We start from the raw sequence: 12,577 nt of genomic DNA, 5'->3' as shown, positions 1-12,577 counted from the left end.
CACACAGGAGAATGAAAACAGATTCCCTTCCATGTATGTATACTCAGAAATTGTGTTAGAAGTTCACACAGATATAGGATTAAATAATTTATTGATGAATTCTTCCCTGTTTTTTGTTTGTATTAAAATGTATTTCACTGTTACTTACCTGGGTCCATGTCCTTACAGGAAGCTCTGTAATCTCTACTGTGTTCCTGTCCACCACAAATATTTCACCACTCACAACATACTGATTTTGACCAAGTTCCTGAATGGTTCCTTTGAAGTTTTTGTAGTTTGGAAGCTGAAATTGGAAAAACCATCAAAGTGGTAATAATAAAACATTAGAAAAATACTTCTTTTCCATACTCCATACACTTATCACTATATTGCCCTAACCCTCCAACAAACGTCAGACTGAAAATCTGAAGTCATAGGAAAAATACTACAGAAAAAACAGAATACACACATGCAAGTGACAGAACCAATTATCCTACTGTCCAGAGACTAGAAAAATTCTTAAGAAGATGCAGCTGAACCCAGTGAGGTGGTGGGGTTTTGTTTTGATTCTTTAGTTTTCTTCCTCTTTCTTAAAGAAAACTCTAAGCACAATTAAGGCAGACAGAAAGCAGATAAAGACCCCACAGTAACTACAGAAGTGGTGCTACCTCCCCTAACCATTTTTTCATTTTTGTGCTGTTTGGCAAAGATAGTGGAACCCATCCAGGCCAAATTGTAACTAACAGGCTGAGGAATTTTTTTTTAACTGGATTGATTTCCTTATCCAGCTTCGCACAAACACACACCAGCATACAGAAAGGAGCTAGATGGAGGCAGAACTGCCTCCTTCAAGCACTGTAAGCTTCAGTTGGCTGTGAGACTACACAGAAAGCCTATTAGTCCTAAATGAAGGGCAATGGATTGCATTAATTAAAAAAAAAATCTCATTATTCCAAGAATTTGAAAAAGGAAAGCCACTATGTCTTAAAAATTGATATTGCACACTCAGTGAACTGTGATCTAAATAGGGAAGAAAAGATGTTTCTGCTTCTATGGCTTAATAAACACAGCCAAGCAGCAATATTCATCAGTTGTAAAATTAAGATTACATCAACTGTATTTCATCTCTTGGTCACAGATATTGTGGGTTCACACGGGTATTCCTCCTGCCCAATTTTTTTCACACCACTTCTGGGACTTGTAAAATTTTGAATAAACAGAAGCTAAATGCAGTTCAGAAGTTGCTGATTTTCTTGAACAGCAGCAGTATCTTCTCCTCTGCCTACAGCTATATAAAAGAGAGAACAATACAGAGAAGAGAAAGGAAATGTTAACTTTGGCTGAAGATACTTAACTAGTACCTTCAAAAAGAAAGTGATATAACTTTTTCCTCTACTGACATGTCACAAAGACCCTGGTAAGACTTGTAACAGTCAGTAGACTGAAAAAATGTCCTCTAAAATAATTGCTAAAAATACAAATAGCAATGTTTTTGCTTCAAAGTGAACTTCCTCAGCCTCATCCCAACAGTCAAGTAGAGCTTCTACATAAAATTACTGGGACAAACCAACTCTGACACTATAAAAATTAGAGAAGTTCTAGAGAGATAGGAATTGATTTTGTAAGTACACACATAAAAAATACCAATATATACTATTATTTTTACCATTGGGTGGGGATCTAGGCCATCCAGCATTCGTCTGACATTGTTTACAATCTCTCTGGTATCATAGTTTGGCAGTTTGCATGCCCAGCCAGTGCCAATTCCTTCAGCTCCGTTTACTAAGACCATGGGAATGATGGGAATATACCATTCAGGCTCTACACGTTGGTTGTCATCATACAGGAATTTAAGTAAGTTGTCATCCACTGATGGAAAAAGTAGCCTTGCTAAAGGGCTTTAAAAAAAAAAAAAAAAAAAAGAAAACCATTAAACCATTTAACCTCAAGGCCAGTAAGTAAAGAACATTTTGCTTTAACAGCCCTTGGGCTCAGATATGATCTGTTTGCAGATTCTTCTCACATCTTTCTCTCTCTTTGCCATTCTGAAGCTGAAAATCCAATGTATACACTTCCTGAGATAACAAAGTTCTTCCCAATGGAATAGTGTTCATAACAGATGAAGTTTGTTTCCTTCACAGTAACACATGTACCCGGTACACTAGCAACTGTTGACATTTAACATCTACAAAATATCATCCTTTGAAGCTTTCAGAACACACAGCTCAGTGTGACACTGGGGCACCCAGTAATAAAGCAACACAGCATCCAAATACTTGCAAAATTTCCTTGCTTATCTGTAGGAGTAGCAAAATGTTATGAATGTTCAAAACCACACTTATGAGATCCAAAGCAAAATATGAGCTTCTATCAAAATATTTAGATCTTTCTCCATTTCTCTCCCCCAGCCCCCTAAAAAAGGAGTTGTGAAAGGATAAGTTTCATAAGAAGGCTATTTAGAAGTATGCATTTAGCCAGACATGAATAGTTTACCTTAACATGGTGAAAATATAACGAGGGCTGGCAGCATCCTTTCCACCATGAAGCCTGGTGCCAAACTGACCAATAGGTTGTAACAGATTCACATTGTTACTTCCAACAAAGTTCTGAGCCAAGTTGACTATAGTCATCATTAATGCTTGCTGCAAGAAAATACATATTTATAGTAACAAGTATGAGACAGTCTATCCTCATCAGCCAGCGAAAGCTATTTTTAATGGCCCAAAATTGTGTGATGAACATGAAATATATCTTTAAGAAAGCAATCTCCCTGAGAAAGGACTGTTGTAACCTATTACAAGGGCTGCTGGGAATACATATTCTATGCTTATGAAAACTCCTGAGCTTCTCAACTTCTTCAAAAACACTTCTCTGGGGGAAGTAAAGGGATGTGAACTGACCACACTTGCATGCACAAACCACTGCTCATGGCTTCTAAAGGGAGAAGAGAAGGGATGAATGGGTGGTTAATATAGCCACTCTTGCTAATATTTCAGATAAATATAAACAAAACAGGAGCTAAAAAAAAATCTTTGTTCTGACACTGTGATAAGTTTCGAAGAACAGCCTCGGCTTCTTCACTTAAAATACTGCATGTTTCTTGTTTCAGTCAAAAATTGTCCTAGAACACAGTTCCTACAGTCCTATGATTTCAGAATCTAGTTGTTTAGGTAATTAGTTATCTACTATTTTGGCACAACCCACGGTGTATTTGGGATAACACTGAGCACCAACACTTGGAAAGAAAGAAAATATGCTGTCTTATCAAGCTACACACCGCTTGGTTCATGTTCTTTAAATGTACACCTGTGATTGGTAGAATTGTAGTCAATAGTTTGCAATTTTAATAGCAGAAACATTTACCTAATATTTTACATAGGCTGAAATTCCTCACAACTTCACCATCCTCCATACTCACCTCCCCATGGTGGTAAGCTGACATTTCAGCCACAGAACCAGCCAGCTGAGCAACCTTTACTTCACGTTTATCATTTCTCTTAAAGCAAGTGAACAGAACCTTGCGTTGCCCTGGTTTCAGACCTATTAAGAACATCCCATATTCAACACATACACAAGCAAATGTTTTCAAGTGATAAACTTCCTTTGCCTTATTATCATTTCTAATCTCTCAAAAGAAGTCTAAACATTAAATAGAAATATTAACAAAATAATAAATATATCATTTTTTAAGTAATTAAAAATATTTTACCAAACTCAAAAAATTACCAAAAAAGTGGAAACACAACCTTTTCAGCCAATTATACAGCATTCAATATATCATTCTAATAAACTGCACCTTGATCCTAAATATGCAACTTCCACAAGTCAAGAATTCTTTCCATTCTGCTCAGCAAACTCTTTTTCCTAAGAATATCAGCACAAATTCAGCAATGACAGCTGTAACTGCAGCTTACATGGATTTCACAGAACTCTGAAATTTTAGTTATTGTGTGAAATTCTCAAATATGTATTAAAATTCAATACCAAAAAATGTTATCCTCTTGTGATCTTTTAAAGTTTTAAGAAAGAAGCCAGCCTTTGATCTTCTGATCTGATCTTCTGAAAATGTTTATTTTCATTGCTTAGGCACACTTTAGTATCAACAGCTGTGTGGAAGGGATTGCATTATATTTCCTGTTATCCAGAACTTGATAACCAGTTCTAGATCATGCTTATTGAGCTATTCAATGTCTTAATTCACATACATTTCTAAAATGAACTAAAATATTGTTTAATGTTACCATTAGTAAAGTGGGTCAAATATAAGAGCAAAAGCTGGAAAGAAGACAAAAAAAAAAAAGAGACTGACTTCAATTTCCATTTCATTCAAATATGTAATATCCAAATTTTTTACAGTGGCTCTGCATCATGTTTTTCTTCCAGCACTCTATGGAATACAACAGACTTAAAGTACTTCCTTTAAAAGGAGAATCACCAAGCAGCAAGAATTGTAACCAGTTGTGAAGATACAGTCAAAATTCTTCATTTTCATTACTTTTCCTGAGATTTGCCACTGGGCTAGCCTGTCATATATCACCTGATAATGCTAAAGGACAAAAACCATTCCTAGAGCACTACACCTGCTGCACAATTCATATATCCATGCCCAGAATGCAGAATTACAGCCAAAGTTGGCAGAAACACTCATAGGAATTATATATAATATTTGTAGTATTATATATACACCTATATTGTTACACATAGACAAACACAAATATATTAATGACTATGTTCCCTTCTTATTTTCGTACATTTCTGTAGAAACAGTCCACTGCAAGTTCATTCTTAAATATTCAATGTTTCAGCAAAATCGTTTTGCTGTTTCTGAGAAGGCAGTCTGAGTACACTATGTTCTAAGGAGCAATGATCTCTTGAAACATATAGCTCTGCAAGTGCCCAGGTATGGGAGGAAGTAAGTCTGGAGAAGCTGAATCAGAAACTGAAATCCTTTGGTTCCGTAGGTGGGAATCTCCATACCTAACTCAGTTTCATTCTGTATCAAAGCTAGGGATCCATCTTACTGTGAAGCTACTGCCCCTACCCCCTGAACAATCCCTCTCTTTCATCCAAAACACAAAAAGCTCTTCCTGCACTAATAGCTTGGTATTAGTCTGTAGTGTTAAGAATTCTGACCAGCTCCACTCTAAAATGTACTGAGAACTGGAGATAAATGCACTTCACCACTCCCCAAAGTCTCAAGGCCTTTTTCCTGATCATAGTAAGCTTGTGCACACAGACAATGACATGGGCAGAAATGCCTGTTCACGTTGTCTGCAGACAGTTTTACAAATGAAGCTGTAGTGTAGTAAAAACTGCTCCTTTTAATGTACATGCTACTGCAAGGGGAGGGTTAGTAAACCTGACTGACAAGAGCCTAACAAGATTACAGGTCAATAAACACTACAGCACTGCCTGTGGTGCAAGACTGAGGGGAGAAAACATTTGCATCTTCATCTGCACTCAGCTGCTGACTTGAATGTTAATTATTATAAGCACTTAAGAGACTTGCTTTCTCTGATGGTATGAGCAGAAACAAAGCCCTTGTAGGGACTAGGGAATAGATCTAGTTAAGTAAAAAGCCTGCAGAGCAACAGCTTCAGCTTGCTCACAGAAGAAACATGGCAATTCCTTAGCACATAAATCACTAAATTGTTCAGGCTGGAAGGGATCACAGCGGCTCATCTGGTCCAACCTCCCCAGGCAGGATCATCTTTGCACAGGATATGGTGTCTCTCACTCTAATATCTCCACTGAGGGAGACTCCACACCCCCTCTGGGAAATCTGTTCCAGTGTGTGGTCAGTCACTGCACACTGAAGAAGTTCTTCCTCATGCTCAGGTGGAACTTCCCTTGCATCAGTGTCTGTCCAGTGCCTCTTGTCCTATTGTTTGGCATCACTGAGAAGATCCTGGCTCCATCCTCTCGACACCTCCCCTTTAGATACTTATACACATTGATAAGGTCCCCTCTCAATCATCTCTTGAGACTGAACAGGCCCTCAGCCTTTCCTCAAAGAGAGATGCTCCAGACCCTTAGTCATCTTCACAACTCTCCTCTGGACCCACTCCAGGTGCTCCATGTCTCTCTTGTACTCAGGAGCCCAGAACTGGACACAGCAGATGTGGCATCACCAGGGCTGCACCTCCCTTGACCCCCTTGGCACTGCTCTTCCTAAAGCACCCAGAATACCAATGATATACAAAATGATTACAAACATATGCACGGAAGTTCTTGTATTCTCTACCTGAATGATTCCAGTACAAATCACAGCTCTAAAAACCAATCAATAAACAGAAATATTCCAAAAAATCATAATGAATTATCAGCTTACCATCAACAAGGGAAGGGATAGATCTCTCATTGTCTGAATTTGAGAAAAGGATCAACTCCTTGTTAATGAAATCATTGTAGGTCAAATGTTTTGTTGCTGTACCATATAAAAATTGCTGAAAAAAAGCCACATACATTATTCATTCAATACAAAAACTACACTACATTTAAATCTCACCTGGTAGATTTATTGCTATTATCTAGGACTAACCTCTGGAAGGCCGTGTAGTCGACGCTGCCGTCTGTCTTCCATGAAATTTGTTAACCATTCTTTTCGGTCATCAATCTTCTTCTTACTGAAGGCCTGTAAAGATTTCAAGTACACTAAAGTATCAGCATATAAATGTTTGTGCAAATGTTTGTTGCTTCAGTCAGAATTCTAAGTATATTGCACTTTCTGATCAAGTATTCAATAAGGCTTATTTGGACAAGCTAATCCGTATAAGTAATGTTTACATTTAAAGAGCAGTACCAGTACATGACTACTCAGACATTTTTGCACAAGGTTTTTTGAAATGACAGATCTCTCACTGTTTGCAATTTAAATTTATATTGCTTTCCTGAAATCTGCACACATTTAGACAAATCTTATCATTCTTCTTCCCTTCTTCACATCAGAGTTGCGCTTTGACACACAGGTTTGAAGGTCTTTCCCCACACAGCTTTAAAGCTTGGGTTTATCATTTAGACTGAGCTGCAACCAGCTCTCATCAAGACAATCAAGTGAAGGTATTAGAAAAAATATCCCACTCATGTCCTCTCCATGCCCTTTTTGCTTTGTCAATAACTTGTGGCTGTTCCTGACTGGCCATCCCTAGTCCTCTTACGAAAATTGACAGCCTGACAGAATTGACACTGCTCAAAAAGCCTAAGCCAGAGTTTGGGCCAGCTGACTGACAGCCTCAGCCTTCATGATGACAAGGCATCACTTTCCAGCAACCATTTATCACTACAAAAGGACACAGGAATGTTCTAACTTTGTGGTGTTACAGAAATAGAGTTCCTCTCTAGTGAGTTTCTTCTCCCAAAAAGAGAAAAAGATATAAAAACTGAACATGTGGTTTAAACAAGATTTTGACTACTTTGGAGAAATTCTGTGAGCTGCTGAAGTACTGTCTTTTTTTTTCTCAGGGAGTAATATACAGAAACTTCATCATGTCCTGATTTCAACTACTCTCCTGCATAAGAACACATTCAGCAGCACCATCTTTTTCAAAGGACTCCGATGGGAGCACTCCAAAAGACCTCAACGAGTTGTGTCAATTCCTTGGAGACCAAGATGCTATATAATAAATATTAAATGTAACTTAGTTTCTGAGAAAGGGCCTAAGCCATATCACCCTGTTTTGCATCAGACTGACTTCCCATGTGAACAAAGCTTGATAATTCACAGTGCCAGACATCTTAAAATTTAAGATTAGGCTTTTGCAAAAAACAGGACTAAGTTCTTACATTTTTTTTTCAGTTTACCTATACCTTTTCTAGACCACTGAAGTGACAAATGACCAAGAGTGGATCAGCATAAAAATTATTTCAATAGAATAAAACCAGAATTAATGGAATTAAGAACTGTTCTCAAATATTTATTCTTCAGTAGAATAAGAAAGGGTTTTTTTTTGGCTTCTCCACTTAAAACTGCTCTTCTAATACTTAATTTACTAGCAAAAGAGCTCTTCAGAATAGTGAAGAAGTTGCTCTGTGAAAGAATTTTTGCTTTCCTAGATTTCAGCTATCAAAAGGTCACCCAGAGGTAAAATTGGGGCTGGGATTCCAGCGATCAGCTGAGGAAATGCAGGTGAAAGTGTAAGTGAAGCTTCTGTACACAGCTCCAGAACTAGCTGGTAGTTGCTGAGGTGTAACAGAGGTGAACAGCTTCTTCCCAGACTGACAGAACACTATTTTACATAACAGTGAGGATCAGAGATAACTGGTTACATGGCCTTATATACCAGCCTGTGTATGGAGGTCCCTTTGCAGAAATAGAGATCAGAATTCTGTTAGTAAAACCACACATTTTACTGTACCCACATGATAAGAAAAAAGTTGTTTTGTCTAAGATAGGTATTTTCCTCTTTTTTCTCTCCTACCCTTTTTTCTCGCTAATGTCACCTACAATTAAAATAGCAAATTAAAGCAGATAAAAGTTGAAACATTTCTTGAGAAAACAGCTTAATTCCAGACACTTCATACTTTGTCCTTCCACCAGCTTTCTTTGAAACACAAGTATTTTACTACACGCTATTTACACTTCATTAATGGCTGCCTTGGCCAGGAAACGAACAATTGGCAAACCAAAACCACTACACTTAATTGGTGTTTCCACCCAGTTTCCAAAACTGCTGCATTCAGGTACTCAAAAAAAATGAAACAAAACAAGCCCTGTCACAACTTCCTCATGTGCCATTTTCAGCACACAATGAAAAATAAAAACATAATATAGAATCACTTTTCTGAGTTCTTACCAGTGTAATGGCAGCATCATCCTCAGGCCCAGCGTAGCGAAACAAGATCCGATGTCTTTCCATGTCTGCAAAATACTCTTTTGCTTCTTTAGCAGTGCTGGTACCCAACCCTGTACAATAAAAAGAAATAGTTACACATTATTCAAAATTTAAGTTTTATTATTTTGTCTCTTTTATTTTCCTGGGAATATTATAAAATCATTATGTAAGATACTATCATGAAAAGCTATATTAAAACTTTATAGCACCCATTTATTATTATTTATTCTTAGGGTTCACATATTTGTTTTTAAACAAACCTTTGTAGTATTTTATCTTCCACGCTTTATGATTTTCCATATGCTTTTTCCACTCATCAAATTCAGGAATACTATAGAATGAAAGTTCTTGCTTATTTTTGCTTGCCTTTGAAAAAACAAACAAACAAAATCAACATTTCTGTTGTGCTGTAAGTAATCCATAAAATCTCAATAACAGAGCCCATACCTTAACAATAGGGGTGATGAATTCCTCAAGAAAACCATGTTTCAACAGTGATGGCCAATTGTGATGAATAAAATTGATCAACAAGCCCTTTATGTGAGATCCATCCTGATCCTGAATCAGAACATGGAAACATGAAGCAATCTTGTATCAGATTCCCCAAACCACCAAAAAACCCACTCACTGGTTTGAATACATCAGCACAATGTCTGATGACAAAAAGCATAGAAAGGAACAATTGGTTTTAATTTGGATTCCAAAGTGGACCTGGGTATGAAATAACCACCTGTGAAAGTCACTGTCCCTGAGCTATGAAAAAAGCTCTCCCAAGCCAAGTACATGGTTGCTGTTCAAGATTTCTCTGTCTGTGGCATGTTTTTGCTGAGAGCTAGACAGCTCTCCCAGACACCACAGAGCAGAATTTTTGTGGAAAAAAGCCAAACCTAGCCACAGTTCTCATTGGTGGCAAGATGTTTGATAGTTCAATCATGAGATTATCCAAAAAAAACCTGCCCACATTCTTGTTTCTACCCAACATGCTAACAATACCACCTCATTTACTGTCTATTTTGTCCTTACTTTCAACATATTTTTGAATTATCAATAGCATGTTTTTATTATTATTTTGGCTTCTTGCTATTTCCTGCAGGAAAGTTCAGCTGTACATTTAGAACAACCAAAACAACACAGATAAATGAATCCCTTAAAGAAACCTCAGAACCTATGAAATTGCAGCTAAACACATTTTAAGAAGCTCTTTAGATTAAAACCTGTGAATTTCAGACTTACCTGATCTGTCATGATCATAATTTTTCCATATCTCAAGCTTTTCAGAGATTCTGGATCTTCATAGCTTTTCTTGTATTGTAATCCAACAATTTTGATGATGTTGTTGATTTCTGCATTTTCCATGATCTGTACAAAGAAGTTATTTTTGTAGCCAGCATAAAAAGTAGAGATTCAGAAATATCCCAATCTTGATTTATTTTTCAATGCACGCTGACCTCAACTTCATAAGCTTTTTATTCCCACCCCTTGAAGCCTTTGTTTGCACTTTTAATGATTTTTTCCATACATGCAAATTCATGAGACTGCACCACTCTCTTGCTCCACTACAGCCAGAGCACTTTGGATCAGGAAAGCTGGGAGAAAACTGAATGTGTATCAAAAAGTCATCTCACAAAGCTGCCTTCTTTTTCCACTGTTTTTATGGGCATCTGCAGCACACCTCTTATTACAGACAAATTATGAATGGCAGCAGGAGCAATGTAATGGGGTAATGCTGCTGATTCATGTTGTGAGTCCATGACATCACATGGTAATGGAGAGAATACAAAGTTTTAGGGGCTTTAAGTACTCATGTGAAATGTGAATGTGAGTCATAGCAAGATTTCCTTTCACTTGTGAAGAAATGAACTTTATAATCCCAGTACTGCGTTGCTACAGTTAATATTTACATGCTTATCCCAGGCTTCAAAATAGCTTGCACTTTATGAAATCTCAGTCACAAAACTTCCATGAAAAAATTAAAATACTAAGATGTAAATCTAGAAAACAAGAATAAACAGGAGGACATCCATTTGTCAGCAAAAAGGAAAGGACAAAACTACACACCTGTTTGTGAGAAGCTTCTCGGACATTGAGAATTTTGCCCCTGAGTGGGAAGACTCCATATCTGTCTCTACCAATAACACCTAGGCCAGAGACAGCTAAAGATTTGGCTGAGTCTCCTTCTGTTAATATCAACGTGCAGTCCAGGGAATGTTTGCCACCTGCAGGCCAGGAAGAAGTAGAGGGAAGGCAAAAAACCAGAAAGCGTTAACTCAATTAAAAGAAATACAGTTTAATTCTTTCTACTCTACAGGTAATTTTTTCTCATCAGGTAATTTAAGTAGGCTGAATTTCTCTTATTAGGGATGCCCTTCCATACCACTAAAACTGCACAGTAATGAGTATCCTTGCCCTCAGCAGTACACTATGGATTGCTATGGACAAGGACCAAATTGGATGCAATGGTGCCACATCTTATATAATGGTTTCCACACATCTGCACAAAAAAGACAGATTGCTTCTCTACCTTCACTATTTCAGTTTGCTAGCTGCAAATTCCTTACACATATACATTATATGCATGTCTGAGTTACATACAGGAGTTATTTCCCATTCTGCATTTTCACTTTCCTCACATATATTTTAAATAGTAAATTGTTAAATCACATTTTTATGGTTTTCCCTTTTAATTGTCTATCAGCTAAAGCCAGACAACTGTACAAAAAAATTGTGAGAAAAGCTCAAACAATGAGAACATTTGCACTTCTTACACCTCACAAATTTCTCAAACAGAAAAACAAATCTTTACTAACAGTGTGATTTTGATTCTACAAGACACACAGCATTTCGGTGCCTGTGTGCTCAAAACTGGAATAACATTTATGTTCTGCCTATTGCAACTGTAGCAGTGGAATAGATGTTCTAAATAACAAGCAGGCTGAGAAAAGGAACCCACCCTTCTGCTACAGTGCAAATGTTCATTAAGTAGCTTTGCTATTTTATCAAGGCCTATGGTAGGAAAGACTCCAAAATAAAAACACTTCAAGCTGGCTGAGTCTCACCTACTGCTAATAAGGTAATTTTGAATATAGTGGTATTTAAAATGTGTGCTGTAATTTGCCTTTACCTCGTAGATAAAGACCAGCCCATACTTCCTATTACACAGAACTTACATTCAGTACCTTTGGTTTTCTGAATCAAGACATGTTGCTTAATATAATCTAAGGCAGTTTTTCACACTGGCAGTGACTACCTACCAGCAAGGTGGACTCCAAATACCTAGAGAAACATCAGTCTGATGCTTTAGAATATATAAAAGCCAATATTTTTCATAAATGAACTGCAGAAAACACACGTGAATGTCATCAAAGTTCACTTTCTTCCGGAATGGATGCAATCAGTAGCAATTAATTTCATGGAAATAAAATATGCCAGGTATTTTCTTAGGCACAGCTCTAAAGAACTCCAAGACAAAACTACATGAAATGACAGGTTCAAAAAATGCTTTTATGCTTCATCTGATATAATAATCTAGCTGCTCCCTTACAATCCTATATTCTTAATTGTTGTTTTCATTTCTACCTCTTCTCCTCCAACATGCCACAGAACTATGTACAGCTGCTCAAGGTGGCAAGAATGACCAGGTATAGGACCCTTTCTTTACAGAGAAGGGGGAGCAGCACATGCATCACTCTACAGATAAGCATCTCTCCTATACTTTAGCATTAACTAGCAATGATTAAAACATTCAGGGCACCAGGCACACAAGAAAC

At 37.3% G+C, this 12,577-nt stretch overlaps 1 protein-coding gene across 2 annotated transcripts in view; it reads right to left on the bottom strand.

Annotated features, from left to right (window-relative positions):
* TOP2B (DNA topoisomerase II beta) overlaps positions 1-12,577 on the bottom strand; it is a 58,597-nt gene that overhangs the window by 13,843 nt on the left and 32,177 nt on the right. For both annotated transcript variants that reach the window (XM_021538075.2, XM_021538074.3), the window contains exons 12-22: positions 10,869-11,026; positions 10,044-10,169; positions 9,258-9,368; positions 9,071-9,176; positions 8,772-8,881; positions 6,521-6,613; positions 6,311-6,425; positions 3,398-3,519; positions 2,473-2,621; positions 1,646-1,877; positions 149-283 (exon numbers count right to left, since the gene is read on the bottom strand). In XM_021538075.2, coding sequence (XP_021393750.1) covers positions 149-283; positions 1,646-1,877; positions 2,473-2,621; positions 3,398-3,519; positions 6,311-6,425; positions 6,521-6,613; positions 8,772-8,881; positions 9,071-9,176; positions 9,258-9,368; positions 10,044-10,169; positions 10,869-11,026 — 1,457 coding nt within the window. The remainder of the gene's footprint in view (positions 1-148; positions 284-1,645; positions 1,878-2,472; positions 2,622-3,397; positions 3,520-6,310; positions 6,426-6,520; positions 6,614-8,771; positions 8,882-9,070; positions 9,177-9,257; positions 9,369-10,043; positions 10,170-10,868; positions 11,027-12,577) is intronic.

Source organism: Lonchura striata, chromosome 1, assembly GCF_046129695.1.
Source record: "Lonchura striata isolate bLonStr1 chromosome 1, bLonStr1.mat, whole genome shotgun sequence".
Classification (NCBI taxonomy): Eukaryota; Metazoa; Chordata; class Aves; order Passeriformes; family Estrildidae; genus Lonchura; species Lonchura striata.
This window is presented reverse-complemented; position numbering and strand designations above follow the sequence as displayed.